The 20,816-nt window shown below is 37.8% G+C and overlaps 1 protein-coding gene across 1 annotated transcript in view; it reads right to left on the reverse strand.

Annotated features, from left to right (window-relative positions):
• Positions 1–1,678: 1,678 nt before the first annotated feature.
• Positions 1,679–20,816, reverse strand: part of polybromo (protein) — a 44,600-nt gene continuing 25,462 nt past the window's right edge. Inside the window, exon 4 of the mRNA XM_067762427.1 lies at positions 1,679–2,890. Coding sequence (XP_067618528.1) covers positions 1,938–2,890 — 953 coding nt within the window. The 3' untranslated portion in view covers positions 1,679–1,937. The remainder of the gene's footprint in view (positions 2,891–20,816) is intronic.

Below are 20,816 nucleotides of genomic sequence, written 5' to 3' on the forward strand. Positions count from 1 at the left end.
CATCACCCCAATCTTCAAGTCAGGCAATAAAAATGATGTGAAGAATTAGAGGCCAATATCTAAATTGTCGACCTGTTCTAAACTTTTTGAAAAGGTACTTAAGGACAAGTTATCGTTCGCTATCAATAGAATATTCGATCCATGTCAGCATGGTTGTATTGCAGGGCATTCGACTGTCACAAATCTAGCGGTTTTTTCCCAGTTTTGTGTCTCGGCGTTCAAGGATGGATGTCAAGTTGATACAGATTTTTCCAAGGCTTTTGACACAGTTTTGCATAAATTACTTTTGTGGAAACTTGAAAACATGGGCTCTCATTCAAATTTTCTGTTGTGGCTGAAGTCTTACCTAGAAAATATGATATCTTTTGTTGAAATCGAGAAAGCTAAGCCCTACAAATTCCACGCAACTTCGGGTGTACCACAAGTCAGCATCCTTGGTCCTATTTTATTCATAATTTTTATTAATGATGTTGGCTCTTGCCTAAAATATTTTAATTATTTTTTTTATGCAGACGATTTAAAACTTCCGCAAGAACACCAGTATTTCTGATGCTTTGCGTCTGCAGGAAGATGTGAATGCTATTAACGATTGGGCTTTACAAAATAATCTGCGACTCAATATTAGTAAATGCTGTCACATAACGTTTACTAAGTCAATGAATATGCTTTCGTCCGTGTATTCGATCTCAAACGTAACTCTTGCCTCAGTTGATGAGTTTCGTGATCTTGGCGTAATTTTTGATTCATCTTTTACCTTTGCTAATCATGTTAACTTTCTTATACCAAAAGCTTATACCAACTTAGCTTTCTTACGACGATATGCGAAGGATTTCAAATACCCGTATACCAGAAAAATTTTGTACAATTCCTTAGTATTGTAAGCTTATAATATTGTCATCAAACTATTGTGTGTTAAGGGCGACTTCTCTAAGTACGTATCGGTAGTAGAAATGTAGTATAAACCTATGATACTTCACTATAGAAACAAAGCAACTCTGTATAATAAAAGGAGATGAAGAAGACTTCACTTCCAGTGGGATTAAAAAAAAACGTGATACCGTCTTTTTCTAGAATAAAGAGAAAATCTTAAACCATCCAACTTAAACCAAAAGAAAAACGCTGTTTTTAGTATGTTCAAAGTTAGAATATTCCTCAGTCATTTGGAATCCGATATACTCTTCACACTCTATAAGAATTGAAAGAGTTTAGCGCAAATTCATACGGTTTGCTCTTCAACCTCTACACTTTGATAATCCCATGCCACCCTACAATGCGAGATGCATGCTTATCAATGCCTTGCCACTTGAAGTCAGGCGTTCTGTTCAAGGCTTAATGTAAATAATATATGGTGCTATTGACTGTTCTGAACTTCTTGGTCTGTTAACTTTCAATGTCCCTAACAGAGCCCTCGGCTTTCACAACACATTCCGTATTGAAGTGTTGCGTTCTAATTACTTCAGCTTTGCTCCTCTTCTAAGAGGACTTGTAGAATTCAATCACCTATCTAGGAGTCTAGATCTTGACTTTGTCATGTCTAGGTCTCTCTTGAAGGCATGCATTGAGTCTTACTATTTAACACTTTAAGTCATACTTAAATTAATAATTTAGTTCTACGTAAACCTGTAATCTAGTCAGTAAGGTATGTTACCATTGACACAAAAAAGAAATGAAATGAAATGAAATTTAGCGACTTTATTTTATAAGATTTATAGATAATATATAAAATAAGAATCAATATTTGTTATGTAGTTAAAATTGTCATTATATATGTATGTATGCACTGAAGCTGCAATAATTTAATATATATCTTCGCTTGCACAAGACATTTTTGCAGAGCATTTAAAGTTTTTGATATTCCGTAAATATTTTTAATTTGAATATTATTGAAAATACCAAGAACGATATGCATTTTTTACATAAACAAAAAAAAAACATATTTAATAGCAACCACGCTGAATTTGCAAAGCATCAATCATCATAAAATTACGTAAATGACATAATGACTTAATTACATCTTCAGAATTTGTCTGAGCATATTTACCCAACCAATTGGCAGGTAAATTGGCCACAGCTGTGTTTGTTACGTTTGCTGGTGTCACTTGTTTTAATGCATTTTTCCATGATGGCTTTTGTTGTGAAGCATTTGGATTGTGTTGTAATCCCTCAATATACTTGATATATGCTTCAGAATGAATTACACGCTGTGGCCTTGGTGGTACCGTAACAAACATTGGCTCCGGTGGTTGGGAAACATTTTGCATTTGATTTTGTGCCGAAGTACCACCAATTTCATTACCATTAGCGCCATTGCCACCAGGGTGTTGAGTCTGCTGTGATTGTGCGGTTGAGTGTGTGGATTGTGATTTTTGATTCTTACGTGGTACGTAATTCTTACTACGATCACTTGCAGCTATTAATTTTCCTCCCTTACTCAAATGTACCTCACGCACATGTTTGATGAGGCGTAAAAGTGATGGGAATGCTTGCATATTTTTCCTTACACGTATACAATTACGCCATAAGCAAAGGAATTCCGTGTCGATTCCTTGCGAAGTCCGTTGTATATGTCCGGTACCATCTTGTATGCAATGTTCCATGCAATCCACAGAGTCTTCAAATTGAAAATCGCATTTGTCCCATAAACATTCAAATGTTATACCAGTTGGTGGTTCACTTGGGCCAGGACTGCTGCTAGCTCCACCGCCACCGCCGCTTGTACAATTGAAATTTTCTTCTAATAAAGTTTCACGACGTGCAGCCGACTCTTCGTTCAAACGTGAAGCACGATCTTCCCAACTTTGCTTAACACTGGCTGGCAAATTTTTCCATTCCGTACCAACCATACGTGAAATATCGCCAAATGATGCTTCCGGATTACTTTGGCTGATACCTAAGGGTTAGTGTAAGCATAATTTTGATTAAAATTCATTTTATGAATATAATATCGGACTTATCTTGAAGAAAAACTTCAGAATGGACTTGAACATAAATCTACACGGAACTTTATTTTTAATCTCATTCAGTTACTATAACACCCACTGTACAACGGAGTTCGGACGAAACCATTTTTTTGTAGAGATAAATCCATAAGTAACAAAGTTCTTACCATGTTTTTCGAAGCTAGCATTCTAATGTCTTTCGAATTCCCAAATTCGACCCATTCTAGTATATTTATTGTGTTAAAAAATTACAAAAGGAAGTGTGTAGAATGATTTCTTTTCTTTTTTGAATTATACAGAGACCAAACTTTATTATTATTTGAAAATTTCAAATTGGAATAGTTGCCGAATTCCACAGTTGAGGGTAGTGCACTAAATTTTGATTGCATTACACTTTCATTGGCGTTTTGATTGGTATTCTTAGGGCGACAGTAATAATTGTTAATTTAACAAAACTATGAGTAAAGTATAATGCAACAACTTATTTTGTTTATTTGACTACTAAAACGGTCAATTACGAATCAACGATTTGTGCGCAGTTGATTCAACATCTTGTTGCGATTGATACAAATTGACAGAAATTTCGGTTGAATTGACCCATATTTCGGTTAATTTTAACAGTCTTTTTCTTTCAGTGTAAGAAATAAGCTATCTTCTCGCGCAAAAACATTAGGGGAGTTCAGGATTTTGTGCAAATGGGCTAGCATCATTGTATTTGCAAACTGGTGTATTATTTTTACACAAAAGGCCAAAAAATTATACGGCTATGCATTTGCTCCGTCATGGCAAATACGCAACATCAAAACCGTAGTTGATTTTTTCAATTTTGCATAGCGAATTAACAACTGTCAATACAAAACAAAATATCCAAAGAAAAATTTTAAAACGAAAAAAAGTTGTTCAGGATCCGTAGCTTTTATTTGCTCAACGTTTCCACCACCAAATACACAAAATTCTGAACTCCCTTATTGTTTTTTTTTTTTTTTTGAGAAAATTGTTGTAAATCAAATAAATTTTGTAAGAGTTAATCGGGGATTTCCCGTATTGCTTTAAATGTATGAAAACATTTATTTCAAGCAATTTTAAATTTTATAATTTATTTAATAATTTGGGAAAAATTTAAACAATGTGACATCAGGACGGACAAGGCGACAGCTTTTTCGATTATACCTTGTAAATCTCTTCAAAGCCTTTTCTCCCGGGAGTGGGATTCGAACCCGCTCTCCTACGATAGTTGAAGTGGTTACAAACGCATTCAGCTACGTCATGCATTAGTTGTTGTAAAGTTTTTCCCAATTGCCTTCTTTTGCATATATTAATCTTCTACACATCACATATGTACTTCGTATGTAATTATGTGTTGAAGTTATGCATGTTTGTAAAGGCGGTTTCAGAGAAACTGGTATTGTTGCTGTTTTTGTTCTATTTATAGAACTACAACGAATTAACCAAATGTTGTCTGTTTGTAAGAATTAATCGGGGATTGCCCGTATTGCTTTAAATGTATGAAAACGTTTATTTCAAGCAATTTTTAATTTTATAATTTATTTTATAATTTGGGAAAAATGTAAACAACGTGACATCAGGACGGACAAGGCGACAGCTGTTTCGATTATACCATGTTAATCTCTTCAAAGCCTTTTCTCCCGGAATGGGATTCGAAATTTTCCCAAATTATTAAATAAATCAAATTTTGTTGTTAATAAAGAAAAAAAGAATTGAAAATATTTTCACTACCAGGGCCCGTATCGTATCTAACGATCCGGGTTCGAAATCAATTTTAAAATCCAATTAGCTCTAAAATGGCTAATAGAATTAGTGACATATTTGAGCTAAGGATAATGCGTACACACCAAATCGGCAATTTATTGTCATTTTTATAAATGGACAGTTTCAGATTTATCGTTTAGAGTGAAAATGGTTTTCTATGCATGATCATATAACACGATACGGGCCCAGCTTTTAAATTGTAGTGAAACATTTTTCAGCTTCACTACCACTATAGCTGAGTGAGGGTGATATTTTTTGCATTACCACTCAACTGTGAGTGAAGGCTGGTGCGTTAATGCACCACCCCCATCTCTGCCGAATTCAAAAATTTATCCAAAGCGTTGCTTTGTAACAATTTTCAAACAAAATACAAGTACATATAATTTTTGTATAATGATTATAAGTCAACTTTTATTTTTTACGTTGCTTAGGCCGGGTTTTTCAGTACAAGTTGTACTCAGTTTGTCAGTTAAACTACGCTTAAACTTATTCTGCAGTTTTTCAGTCCACTTTAACTGAAGTTTAAACTAAACTTAAGCGGCCGATCTGGCAGGGTTATACTCTAGTTAACCTATCAATTATTTGCGTTCGTTCTACCATAAGAGCTCATGTTGTTAACTAGGCATACTTCTAAAATCTTAAGAGTTGTTTCGAACCAGTTCCTCAACTCGAGAATCATATCGTACACAGCAAAAGAAAAATGATATTACTTAAGTTGAAAAAATATAATTCCCAACTTGTGGTTCTCTAACTGGACTCAAATTTAAGATAACATACTACAGAATTTTCACGAAAAAAAAGTTTATATCTTATCTTATAACTTTAAGCGGGCAATTCTTGTATATTCGTATATTTGTATCAAACGAAAGGTATTTCACTCCGCATTACAATATGGAATTTTTGAGTAGGGTTGCCATTTAGGGTTGCCACCTATTCGAAATTTTAAAAAAATTGCATGAAATATGCCGATATGGGTATCAAACGAAAGGTATTTCACTCTGCATTGCAATAGGGATATTTTTGAGTAGGGTTGCTATTTAGGGTTGGGGTAGTTAGACGAAATAGTACTCTACTTACTCATATTCTATTAAAGCTTTAAAAGATAACATTAAAGTCAAAAATCTTCGTGAAAACATCTTACACATGATTCGACTTAATTTTCTTAATTTCACACACGCTAATAAAATTGAAATGCAATATCAAGGCACCATGGCAAATTCTAGCAAAATATATTTAAATGCATATTTTTGGCAAATATGAAATGAATAATTGCAATTTCTCACAGATTACTAATAGAAAGATTTCTCACCATAGAAAAAAGATATCTCACCATGATGATTTGCTACCGTTGAACACTAGAGGCATATGTTCAATTTGAAAACGACATCTAACCACTTAACTACTTACCAACAGATGGCGCTTCGGGAAGTAAGTTGACATTTAATTAAACTAACTGATAGTTGTCATTCGTGAAATTTACAAGTTTTTGGAATGTAATAAAATTGTGACTTGCATAGTGTATAACTAAAAAAATGTTTGAAATTAATAATTCGGAGCATGAAGACACTCGACCTAAATAACTTAGCTCTCGATTTCACTAATTATCATAACAATCCCGTATAATAGGCTGGAATTACCCATTTCAAATTTTTCATTCCAGTCCATTTTGCGGTTAGTGTTTGATTTTTTTTTTTAAATCTATATTTAAGGAAATCAAATATTGGTAAGTAAAAATATATAATATATGTACACATAAAAAAAGTTGATTTTGATTAATGATGACATGTAGAACAAAGTATGTTATGCGACATACTCGAAGATTGCCGAGCAAAGCTCGGTCGCACAGGTACTTTATTGTTTATTTCTCATAGTTCCCAGCTGCTGGTTTTGGTGGTGCCACCTTAGAGATTTTTTTTCAACACCTCCTTAACTCGATATCCAATGTAGGATATCAACTGGAGAAATGTGTTGGATATTCATTTGAGAAATGTATATTTCCCAAAATCTTTCAAATGTTGGATAATAATAGGATAATGATAATAAATTGAAGATCCACTCAAAAACTCTATATTTTACAAAATTTCTCAAATTTGAATAGTGATTGGAGAATGAAGTTGGATATCAACTCGAGAACTATCTCGTTTAAGAATAATTAAATAATGATGTTGGGTATCAACTCCAGAACTAGATTTATAGTTCTCTAAGGCTGGAGAAATATTTTCTCCATGTTTGTTGGCGCATCTACAAATTATTTAGATCTAGATAAGAACAAGTAAGGAAGGCTAAGTTCGGGTGTAACCGAACAATACATACTCAGTTGAGAGTTTTGGAGACAAAATAAGGGAAAATTACCATGTAGGAAAATGATCCTAGGGTAACCCTAGAATGTGTTTGTATGACATGGGTATCAAATGGAAGATATTAGTATTTTAAAAGGGAGTGGACCTTAGTTTCTAAAGATGGACGCCTTTTCGAGATATCGCCATAAAGGTGGGCCAGGGGTGACTCTAGAATGTGTTTGTACGATATGGGTATCAAATTAAAGTATTAATGAGGATTTTAAAAAGGAGTGGCCCTTAGTTGTATATGTAAAAGCGTTTTCGAGATATCGACCAAAATGTGGACCAGGGTGACCCAGAACTTCATATATCGGGTACCGCTAATTTTTTCATATATGTAATACCACGAACAGTATTCCTGCCAAGATTCCAAAGGCTTTTGATTTCGCCCTGCAGAACTTTTTCATTTTCTTCTACTTAATATGGTAGGTGTAACACCCATTTTACAGTTTTTTCTAAAATTATATTTTGGGTCAATAAACCAATCCAATTACCATGTTTCATCCCTTTTTCGTATTTGGTATAGAATTATGGCATTTATTTCATATTTCGTAATTTTCGATATCGAAAAAGTGGGCGTGGTCATAGTCGGATTTCGGCCATTTTTAATACCAAGATAAAGTGAGTTCAGATAAGTATGTGAACTAAGTTTAGTAAATATATATCGATTTCTGCTAAGTTAACGGCCAAGAGGAAGGACAGAAGGTCGACTGTGTATAAAAACTGGGCGTGGCTTCAACCGATTTTGCCCATTTTCACAAAAAACAGTTATCGTCCTAGAAGCTATGTCCTTACCAAATTTAACAAGGATTGTTAAATTTTTGTTCGACTTATGGCATTAAAAGTATTCTAGACAAATTAAATGAAAAAGAGCAGAGCCACGCCCATTTTAAAATTTTCTTTTATTTTTGTATTTTGTTGCACCATATTATTACTGGAGTTGATTGTTGACATAATTTACTTATACACTGTAAAGATATTAAAGTTTTTGTTAAAATTTGACTTTTAAAATTTTTTTTAAAGTGGGTGTGTTCGTTGACCTTTTTTGCTAATTTTTATTTAGCACATACATATATAGTAATAGGAGTAACGTTCCTGCCAGATTTCACCATGATATCTTCAACGACTGCCAAATTACAGCTTGCAAAACTTTTAAATTACCTTCTTTTAAAAGTGGGCGGTGCCACGCTCATTGCCCACAATTTTATTAATTTCTATTCTGCGTCATAAGGACAATCCACTTATCAAGTTTCAGCGCTTTGTCCGTCTTTGATAATGAATTATCGCACTTTTTCGGTTTTTCAATATCGAAAAAGTGGGCGTGGTTATAGTCCCATTTCTTTCATTTTAAACAGCGATCTGAGATGAGTGCCCACGAGCTTACATACCAAATTTCATTAAGATACCTCAAAATTTACTCAAGTTATCGTGTTTACGGACGGACGGACGGACATGGCTAAATGAATTTCTTTTTTCGCCCAGATCATTTTGATATATAGAAGTCTATATCTATCTCGATTAGTTTATGCCGTTACGGATTACCGTTATGCGAACAAAATTAATATACTCTGTGAGTTCTGCTCAGCTGAGTATAAAAAATTTATATTTATTGTTTATTTCTCACAGTAACCAGCTGCTGGTTTTGGTGGTGCCACCTTAGAGATTTTTTTTTCAACACCACCTTAACTCGATATGATATCCAATGTAGGATATCAACTGGAGAAATGTGTTGGATATTTATTTGAGAAATGTATATTTCCCAAAATCTCTCAAATGTAGGATAATAATTTGATAATGATAATAAGTTGGAGATCAAATCAAGAACTCTACATTTTTTTTTGGGTATCGCCTCCAGAACTAGATTTATAGTTCTCTAAGGCTGGAGAAATATTTACTCCATGTTTGTTGGATAAACATAACCCAGCTGTTGCCGTATCTACAAATTATCTAGATAATAAAAACGCAGTGTTGGCGTATAAAAAGCCCTACCCTACAAAGCCGGCCTTAAACTGTGACTGAAAAATTGCTCTGATATTTAACTGGAGTTTATGCAAACTTAGTTTAAGCTTAGCTTAACCACCTACTGAAAAATCGGACCTTAGTAATTATTATGAATAAGTTGGCAATAGGAACATAATTTGAATTTTTCTTTGTTCATAAGAGTATTGCTAGATAAACTTGTATTTGTATTTATTAGGCAATTCATCCCAGCACAACAATTTGGCAAAAATTATTTTATAGTGCTAGTCGGTAAAAGGCATAAAATAGGAACAATTTAAACTTGAAACTTAAAGCTAATGACTATGGCTAAGAAAAGGTTACAATAAATAATATATTTAATAAATAGTAAATAAATAAAATAAACGAATGATAGAGTACATTTGCTTAGAAGAAATCAGTATTTTAATTGTCTAGGTTATTATAGAAACTTGTTAATTCTTTATTGAAGAGCAGAGCATTGCTTATAAGCCTAAGTCTAGAATGGAGCGAGTTCCAAAGACGTATGGCAGTAATGAAGAACAGGCGATCAGATATTAGCATACGATGTCTGAAGTGGGTAAGGAGAACAGATCTAGACGACTGGAGAAAATTTAGCCTCCGATACAGATAGTCAGGTTCCTTCATATATATATTAATTTATGTAGCGTAGTAAGCATTTTAAGTTTAATAAGATTATCGAAAGAAATGTTTAGCAACCTGTAAGCATGATGAGAGACGTGGTCAAGTCTTTTCAACCCATAGACGTATCTAGCAATGTTGTTATAAACAACATTAAGTTTCCTATTACATACATAGTCACATTAGAGTAAACCTCACAACCATAAAGGAGCGTAGGTATTAAGTACGCTTTTGCTATTAGTAGACGAATATGTAACGGAGTAAAATATTGTGTAAGCCAGAGTGTTCGAAGCATCCCATACACTTTTCCCACTGTGCGGAAGATGTAATCTTTCCATGTCAATGTTTTGTTAATAACTACACCTAGATTTTTTGCCGTGTCAACGTATTCTATAATCGTGTTGTCTAAAATTAAATTTTCCATTCCACTTTTATCTAGTGACCTTCTATGAATGACTATACATTTCGACTTCTTAGGGTTAAGACATAAGCCGTTCATAGAAGCCCACGTACCAATTTGACACAGATCGTAATTTAAGTTATTAATACATGAACTGGTACGATCACTAGGACAGCAATTATACAATTGTACTTTAGAACACCAGGCAAATCGTTTATATACAAAAAAAATAACAGGGGACCAAGGATTGAGCCTTGTGGGACTCCTCTTAAAACACTAACGAAGTCAGACTTTCTGCTACCAACACTTACTGCCTGAGTTCGGTCGGCCAAATACGATCTGATTAGGGCTGTTGCACAGTTGGAGAAATTAAATAGGTTGTCCAGCTTCTTGCAGAGAACGGTGTGGTCGACCGAGTCAAACGCTTTTGAATGGTCGAGAAGAGTCAGGAAAGCAGTAAAATTTTTGTCAACTTGTTCTCGAATATCCTCTATCACTGATAGGAGCGCCGTTTTACAGCTACGATTTGACCTGAATCCAGACTGGGAATCTGTGAGAAGGTTATTATCCTGCACATAAGTATTTATCTGGCAATGCAAAATTCGTTCGACGACCTTGGAAAGGAAAGGCAGAATAGCTATAGGTCTATACTCCTTGTTTTGCTTGGCGATTGGGATTACCTTAGCAACTTTCCAACATTTGGGAAATACACAGGACGTCAGCACAGAGTTAACCAAGTAGGTTAAGTGAGGAAGGATTTTAGGAAGAATTATTTTTAAAAATTTCGGACATATACCATCGAACCCCATAGCATTAGACTTTACTGAAAGAATGGCTTGAACGACATCACAATCATCGACACTAGCAAACTCAAGAGGACCAAAATCAACATTAGCGCGAATACAATAATCGTCAGCACATATATTGTCAGTTGAGATTGGCAGATTTACAAAATTTATATTTATCTCGTTAATGTCTACATCAGGGAGGACAGAAATATCGCATTTGGATTTTCCGATACCAATATGTTTAATCGACTTCCAGGTTTCCTTCGAACTCAAAGCAGCACTAAACTTGTTATTATAAAATGTCTGCTTAGCTGACCTAATGGCATTGTTTGCAGCGATCCTAGCTGCTTTGAAGCAGTTGTGAGCCTCCAGGGTTTTGTATCTTTTCCATCGTAAGCAAGGTTACGCTGGTGAATTAAGTGTTTTAGATTGGCACTAAACCAAGGGGTATTATTGTGTGTAGCAGCCTTGAGTTTCACTGGCACATGGTTGTCGAAAAGCCCAATAATATGGTTCTGTAGGAATGATGCCTGATCATGGATCGATGTCAGCGTACGAATCAAGCTCCATTCGACCGACTCCACCGCTGCATTAAGGGAACTGTAATCTATGCTTCTAAAATCACGATACGTAAAGGAACATTGCATGTGTGACGTTTGAAAGTTGTAACTAAGAAATATCAGATCGTGTTTTGAAAAGCAAGATGCCGACAATTGATCGTAGTGGAGCAATTTCAGGGGATCATTCACAAAAAATAAATCCAGCAAAGAAGAATTTGAGTCAGTAAAGTGTGTAGGTGAAGTTAAATTGGTGAGAAAAAGTCCAAGAGACTCCATACTTAGCTTTAGAGTTGAGTCGACGAGAAGGTTGGAGTTGAAATCCCCAGCGATGATTATATTGTTACGAATATTAGCAAAACTAAGGAGTGCTGCCAGCTCTAAGCCGATCTAAGCAGTGACGTGAATGCACATCAATAATTCAATCATTATGTATCTACATAAACGAATCAATAATTGCGTCTACACATATGTACACATTCCGACGAGCAACATTTACATACAAGGCAGCGAGAGATGAGATGTCACACACCGATGAATTTACTTATACGCTTATGTGTGTGTGGGAGACTGTAAACTACAAACACATGCATATACCTTATCTGAGTTGTCACAAGAGAGAGCAATAATTTGTGCACGTAGTTGTGGCTGGCGATTTTGTAGCCGAAACAACTAGTAACTTCTGGAAATCGAAGAGCCTAGAAGTATGCAGCGTAAACTATAAAAGCGATGCAGGCGAGTAAGAAGAATTCAGTTTGATTTGAATTGTCAAGCAGTTACGAGTAAGACGATATCTAGCGAGCAATAGCACTATTATTTTGAAAGTCAGTTTCCTTTAAGCTATCAGTTTGGTTATTAAGCTATTCGTTGTACAGTTGGAGTGTTATTGTGAAGTACTTTAATAAAGGCCATTTTGCATTACTATAAATTGGAGTTATTTATTCAACAGTTTAGTGATTCGAACTTAGCAGAGAAAAAGCAAATAAGAGGATTTGCAAGTAAATTCGTTACAATTGGTGTCAGAAGAGGAATTGTTGAATAAATTCCAGAAGACAACAAGGATATGGCAAAGCTCAGTGAATTAAAGATCCAGCAACTGAAGAAGGAGTTGGAGAGCCGTGGATTGAATACAAGCGGCGTTAAACTCGAACTTCAGGCACGGCTACGAGAGGCAATGGAAGCAGAAGGAATTAATGTGGAAGAGTATGCCTTTCACCTTGATGGCGAGGAGACAACAAAAATTGAAGAGAAAAACGAAACATCGCAGACGGTTACCAGCACAGACTTGAACATGATTTTGGCTGCAATATCTGCTCAAACATCGACAGTAGCATCAATGTCGTCACAAATGTCATCACAACTGGAAGAGCAGAAGACATATATGGCATCACAATTGGAAGAACAGAAAACGTATATGTCATCTCAACTGGAATCGCAGGAGAACCGTATAACATCGAAGATTGAAGCACAAGAAACACGTATTTCAGAAATGTCGACACAAATTTCTTCACAACTGGAATCGCAGGAAACCCGTATAACATCAAAGATTGAAGAACAAGAGGAGCGCTTATCATTGCAGGTGGCACAAATGTCTTCACAGTTAGAAGCACAGGAAGCAAGGGTAACATCAAAGCTGGAAGCGCAGGATGCAAAAATCGCTCAATTTCAGGCAGAAGTAGATGATTTAAAAGGTCGTATGGAGCAGTTACAACTAAATCGCCCAGCTGTTTCAGCGAGTAATCCAAAGGTAAAGACACCATCCTTTGACGGTTCTGTTCCTTTTCAGGTCTTTAAGCTACAGTTTGAGAAGACCGCAGCAGTGAACCAATGGAATGCTGAAGATAAAGTTGCAGCTCTGTTCGTGGCACTGAAAGGGCCTGCCGCGGAAATCTTACAGACCATCCCAGAGTACGAGCGGAACCATTACGAAACATTGATGAGCGCTTTAGAGAGACGTTACGGAAGCGAGCATAGGAAACAGATATTCCAAATTGAGTTGCAAAACCGCTACCAAAAAGCAAATGAGACATTGCAGGAGTTTGCTTCAGATATTGAAAGATTGGCTCATCTTGCAAATGCGGACGCACCCGTGGAATACACTGAAAGGGTAAAAATCCAGAGTTTCATAAATGGCATACGGGACGTGGAAACGAAGCGAGCTACATACGCAAACCCAAAGCTGACATTTGCTGAAACGGTATCACATGCATTGACTCAGGAAACGGCCTCACTATTGAGTAAACCAGCATACAAAGCTCATCGTGTAGAAGTGGAAAGACCAGATTGGGTAGACACTATTTTGGAAGCACTGAAGGGATCACAACAGAAAAATGCCGGAGTTATTAAATGTTTCAAGTGTGGCAACCCAGGTCATATGGCACGACATTGCAGCAGCGGTCCCAATAGCTCCAACAATGTGGGTGGTCGTAAACGCAGAGCAGAAGGTGATGAGCAAATATCCAAGACCAATCAATCGTTAAACTAAATCGAGTCAGCCGCAAGGGGCGACAGCTGGCTCCCGCAATTGAATGCCCCATAATCTCTATCTCGCAGATTAGAAGAAGATCGAGCAATCTTACTGTTGGAGGACATGTGGACGGAAAGGAACGGTTACTGACTGTAGATACGGGTGCATCTCATTCCATCATTCGAGCGGATTTAGTCAACAAAAAGATAAGACCATTGCTTGGAGCAAGATTACGTACAGCCACGGGAGAGGACACCCAGGTAATTGGAGAAGTAGAATGTGAAGTCGCAATTGGGAACGTCACGGTAGTACACAATTTTATAGTGGCAGAAATTGTTGATGAAATCATAATTGGAGTCGACTTCTTAATCGACCAGGGCATCAAGATCGACATGCAAAGCAAGACGATGCGATATAAAAACATGGATGTACCACTTAATTTCGGCTACGAGAGAGGCTACAGCAGTAAACGAGTGCTGGTGGAAGAGAGTCAGCAAATACCACCAAAATCCGAAGCAGTCATCTGGGCAAAGGTTGATGGAGATTGTGGGACAAACAAATTGTGGGTTGTCGAAGCAGCAAACAAATCAGCTCTAAACATACTTGTAGGAAAAACCCTGGCTATGACACAACAAGATGGTCGTATTCCGGTAAGAGTACTCAATGAGTTCAAGTCACCACTCAAACTGACTAAAGGAGCTATTTTGGGAAGATGCCAAGAGGCTGAAGTAGTTATTAACTGTGAACAACTCCAGGAACACGTTTCAGCTAGTAATACTGATCTTTCAAATGACATCACGGCATGGATGCAGGGGCTAGAGAAAGCATATCAGAGTAAGGCAAAACAACTGCTCCTAAAGTACGCGAACATATTTGACCAGGATGATTCTAAACCAGGCCGCACCAACGTTGTGAAACATCAAATTGACACTGGCGATGCGAGGCCGATCCGTCAAGCTCCACGTAGTGTTCCACTGGCGAAGCGGGAAGTTGTGAGTCAAATCATTCAAGAAATGAGCGACAGCGGCGTCATCGAACCATCAGCTAGTCCATGGAGCTCACCGGTAGTACTTGTAAAAAAGAAGGATGGAAAAATGAGGTTTTGCGTGGACTACCGGAAGTTGAATGACGTAACGAAAAAGGATAGCTACCCATTGCCAAGAATTGACGACACTCTGGACTCGCTATCTGGTACGAAATGGTTTTCCACGCTGGACTTGAAAAGCGGCTACTGGCAAGTGGAGGTGAAGGAGGAAGATAAAGAGAAAACAGCCTTCAGTGTCGGTGATGGTCTTTGGCAATTTACAGTGATGCCTTTTGGACTTTGTAATGCACCAGCTACTTTTGAGAGACTCATGGACCAGGTACTGAAAGGACTACATTGGAAAACATGCTTGGTGTACCTGGACGACATCATCGTATTGGGCAAGAACTTTGATGAACATCTTAAGAATTTGGAGGAAGTTTTCCAGAGAATAGCTGGCGCTGGTCTGAAGTTAAGTCCCAAAAAGTGTGCGCTGTTTAAAAAGGAAGTCAATTATTTGGGTCACAAGGTAACGACAGAGGGCATCTGCACTGCGAACGAAAAAATAGAGGCTGTAAAGGATTGGCCAAGACCACAGAACCTACATGAATTGAGAAGTTTTCTTGGGCTGTGCACATATTACCGCCGATTTGTACCAAATTTTTCCAGCGTAGCCCATAGCCTCCATGAGCTTACAAGAAAAAATAAAGCTTTTGAATGGAAGAAGGAGCAAGAAGTGGCTTTCCAAACATTGAAGGAGCGTTTGTGCACTGCCCCAATGTTAGCATATCCGATTCCAGGAGCAACATTTATTCTAGATACAGATGCGAGTGGATATGCTATAGGAGGCGTTTTATCACAACTGGTCGATGGACAGGAGAAGGTAGTTGCATATTACAGCCGTTCGATTGGAAAACCAGAGAGGAACTACTGCGTTACGCGGAGAGAGCTGTTGGCATTGGTAGAGTGCGTTAAACATTTTCACAAATACCTCTACGGCCAGCGATTCCGTGTCAGGACAGATCACGCAGCTTTAAAATGGCTACTGCAGTTCCGTAATCCGGAAGGACAATTGGCACGGTGGATCGAGCGACTTCAAAGCTATGACTTTTCCATTGAGCATCGAAAAGGTAGTACCCATGGAAATGCCGATGCAATGTCACGAAGGCCATGTAGTTTGGAATGCAAGCACTGTTCAAAGGCCGAGGCTAAAGAAGACATTATAGATGTCCGGCTAATGACTATAACGTGTGCGGATGAATGGGACAAGGAACAACTAAGAAAGTGTCAGCTAGAAGATACAGATCTGTCACATGTTATGCAAGGGCTCGAACGAAACGAAAGACCAAGCAGAGAGGATATGTCAGCAGAGAGTCCCATTGCGAAGTCATATTGGGCACAGTGGAACAGTTTGGAATTGATATCCGGTTGCTTGCATCGAGTATGGGAGAGTGAGGATGGTCAGTGTAAGAAGAAACTTATAGTTGTTCCCAGGAAGAGGATTCCTGACGTGCTCAGCGAGTTGCACAATGGTCCAAGTGGAGGCCATCTTGGAATCACGAAGACACTCGAGAAAATTAAGCAGAGATTCTATTGGGTTGGTTGCCGTCAGTCGGTCACCGAGTGGATTGCCAATTGCGAGGTATGCAACAGAGCGAAAGGGCCCAAAACCCGAAGTCGTGGCCAGATGAAGCAGTATATTTCAGGTGCACCATTTGAAAGGATCGCCATGGATGTCGCAGGTCCATTTCCTACTAGCAACCGCGGAAACAAATACGTACTGGTGGTTATGGATTATTTCAGTAAATGGCCAGAGGTATACCCAATCCCAAACCAAGAAGCAGAAACAGTAGCAGAAGTGGTTAAAAACGAATGGGTTGCAAGGTATGGTGTACCAATGGAGTTACATTCTGACCAAGGCAGGAGTTTTGAATCAGCTGTGTTCCAAGAACTGTGCAAGAAGTTGGGCATTCGAAAAACACGGACAACTGCATTGCATCCTCAGTCCGATGGTATGGTGGAACGTTTCAATAGAACATTGGAGGAGCATTTAAGGAAAGTAGTCGACAAGTACCATAAGGACTGGGATACACACATATCATTATTCTTGATGGCCTACCGATCGGCAGTACATGACACAACGGGCCAAACTCCCGCAAAGGTAATTTTTGGCAATGACCTTCGACTGCCAGCTGATTTGAAGTATGGGATAGATGCCGATGCGGAGAGGAATGTCAAGAAATCCACTGATGTCTTAGAAGAAGAGCTGAGAGAGATACACGATCTGGTAAGGCAACGAGCAAAGATTATGAGTGACAAGATGAAAGCGAGGTACGATAAAGCAATTAATTCGGAAGGGTTTCAGGAAGGAGATTTGGTGCTGCTATACAACCCACAACGAAAAAAAGGTTTGTCCCCGAAATTGCAGTGTAACTGGGAAGGGCCATACAAAGTTGTAAAACGGATCAACGATGTAGTGTACCGCATACAAACCACTACCAAACCACGAACCAAAATGAAAGTGGTTCATTTGGAGAGATTAGCAGCGTTTAGATCGAGAGATTTGTCTGCTCGGGACGATCAGACTTAGGTGGAGGGCAGTGTTACGAATATTAGCAAAACTAAGGAGTGCTGCCAGCTCTAAGCCGATCTAAGCAGTGACGTGAATGCACATCAATAATTCAATCATTATGTATCTACATAAACGAATCAATAATTGCGTCTACACATATGTACACATTCCGACGAGCAACATTTACATACAAGGCAGCGAGAGATGAGATGTCACACACCGATGAATTTACTTATACGCTTATGTGTGTGTGGGAGACTGTAAACTACAAACACATGCATATACCTTATCTGAGTTGTCACAAGAGAGAGCAATAATTTGTGCACGTAGTTGTGGCTGGCGATTTTGTAGCCGAAACAACTAGTAACTTCTGGAAATCGAAGAGCCTAGAAGTATGCAGCGTAAACTATAAAAGCGATGCAGGCGAGTAAGAAGAATTCAGTTTGATTTGAATTGTCAAGCAGTTACGAGTAAGACGATATCTAGCGAGCAATAGCACTATTATTTTGAAAGTCAGTTTCCTTTAAGCTATCAGTTTGGTTATTAAGCTATTCGTTGTACAGTTGGAGTGTTATTGTGAAGTACTTTAATAAAGGCCATTTTGCATTACTATAAATTGGAGTTATTTATTCAACAGTTTAGTGATTCGAACTTAGCAGAGAAAAAGCAAATAAGAGGATTTGCAAGTAAATTCGTTACAATATTATCATAGCTTATAAGTAGAGGCTCGAGAAATTCAATAAAGCCAGAGAAGTCAACTCCACGATTAGGTCTGTATGCACAGCCGATAAGAAGCATTTCATTATTTACAGAGAACACGTCTACGAACACATATTCGACAGAATCACTTGGACTAGCACTGCAGCAAGGTTTACAGGATAAACTACTTTTAACATATATAGCAACACCACCACCATGACCACGTCTATCAGCCCTGAAAAGTTGATATCCATTTAGTTGCACCAAATCATTTTTATGACATGAAAAAAACCAGGTTTCGGAAATACATATAACAGCTATATCAGAACCCTCAGATATGAATCTCAATTCATCCAGCTTTTTATATAGGCTTTGCGCATTGAGATGGATGACTTTGAGCCCTTTAGTACGTTTGCTGAATACGCGCAACAGTGTATGTAAGCAGTCTTTGGAACTAGACAACCTATAGTCTAGGACCATCACTATCTATGGGATATAAAGAATGCTCTGCGATGCGTAACAATACAGACAACATAAATGATTGTTTACAAGTTTGATAGGGAGAGATAAAGACTGAAACGAAGAGACTCAAGAACTTAAGTAATATACCATACATAGAAATTAATTTATTGATCATTATTCGTTGGCGCATCATCAACTCGAAAGGATCTCGCGCTTTCTTCGCCGGTATTCTCAAGACGCTCTAGAAAATCCAAGCTATGTATTGCTTCAGGGCTGGCGTTGGCTGTTCGTCTGATATGTACCAGACCCTTCTTAGAAAAAACCGCTACTACCTTCCTTTTCTTCTTTAGACGGATCGCTGCCTTGAAGATCGCATAGTTTTGCCTGGACAGCGAAGCATTTACATAAATCGGAGCATTTGAATTTATGCCCACATGAACTAATTGCAGACCCTTGATGTTTGGATTGTTTTGGCGCCTAAAGGTACCTATACTTTTTAGCAATTTGTTTCTGTCTGTCGGCGACTGAAATTTGATTATTACGGCCGGATCTGTCACGCTGTTGTCTAGTTTCCGTAGCCGAAAAATGCTCATTATAGGAATTGGTTGCAATCTAAGAGTGGAACAGAGGTGATGAAAGACACTTGTTAAGTTTTCTCCTTCCTTAAAGGGAATTCCGTGTACACGGACTTCACTTGCGGCAATATGGCTCTCTTGTTTTGACGCATTGTTTTTGAGTGTTTTTACTTCCTCTTCGAGATAACCAACGCGCTCGAACACGCTCTCCAGCTGAGTACTCTTGCATTAAGCTCACTGACCTCTTTCTTCAGCACCACAAATTTGTCTTCTAGTTTTTTGCATACGAATTCAATGAGCCTTTTTTCCGAGTCCAAAATTTGCTTAGCAATCAGATCGTTGAACTTAGCAAATCGCTGATCCATGCTTTGCATTAAACTAGGAGAGAAGCCGCTGATCCGTTGCACCTTTTTGGCGCTATCAACCTCGTTATTAAGGTCGTCACCACGACGCTTACCATTGACTTGATCCATGGTGTTCGAAAAAAAACGGGCCAAAAATAATGCTCGAAGAACCCGGGTGGCAGCTCTAACGCAGCTTAGATTATTATGACGCAAGTTTAGCACAGACGCAAACCACAAAATAAAGCTTGAAGCACAAACAAACTTCAGTGACTATAAAACTTTTGGCGGGAAGATACACAGTTGATGAAGTTGTGAAGGTGTCAAAAAAACAAGTTGACTGACAACAACAAAGCAGGAGCACCAATCGCAATATACTGCCAAGTTAGTAAAGTTGAATTGGAGATCACCTGGACAGAACATCTTATTTTACACAGATAAATGTCACGTTTGTTAATGTTTAGACACAGGTTGTAAGAATTAAGACTCTCAATAAACAATGAATTTGAAAATTTAAAGAGGAGCACAAATTACTTTAGCTTTCACACACCAGGGTTGCCAACTGTGTGCGTCAATCTTTTGCAAGGTCTGAGCATATTGACCAGACACACTGGCAAGTAGTGCAAAATTTCCTAGGCCAATGTTATTTGCCAACCGAAATATTTCCATTTTTATTCCTTTATAGTCCCGGTACGTTGCAACTCATGGTATTTGAAAATCGGCCGCATCATCACCCATGCTGCTAAGCAAGGACAAAAAGTGTTACCTACATAACCGAAGTACACTCTTCACATCGGTCTTCAAGCCTTCCGTCATTCGACGACTTTTTTCATTGCATTTTCGTTCATTGTTCCGATCAGCGTCCAAATCATGCTGATGCGAAAAAACTGTCGTATTACACCATATTTATGTAAAAAATTCGCTGAAACAATGGTATTCCAAATATAGTTGCAAAAAATTTTAACTCACTGTTGTTGTTTTATATCTCAATGACATCATCACTGAATATGTAAAGGAATCAGAAAATAATATAATGATGGGGGATTTCAACATAAATATGAATGTATCGTCAACATACTCAAATCAGCTAACAAGTTTATTTTCGAAAATGGATATGTTGCAGAGGATTACTTTCAATACGAGAATAACTGAGTACTCAGCTACAAAAATTGATTCACTGTTTAATAATAACGACCAAATACTAACTGAAAATTTGAGTGATCATAGAATTTCAGATCACGAGACAATACATTTCCAGATACCA

This window comes from Eurosta solidaginis, chromosome 1 (genome assembly GCF_040869045.1).
Source record: "Eurosta solidaginis isolate ZX-2024a chromosome 1, ASM4086904v1, whole genome shotgun sequence".
In the NCBI taxonomy this organism is placed as follows: Eukaryota; Metazoa; Arthropoda; class Insecta; order Diptera; family Tephritidae; genus Eurosta; species Eurosta solidaginis.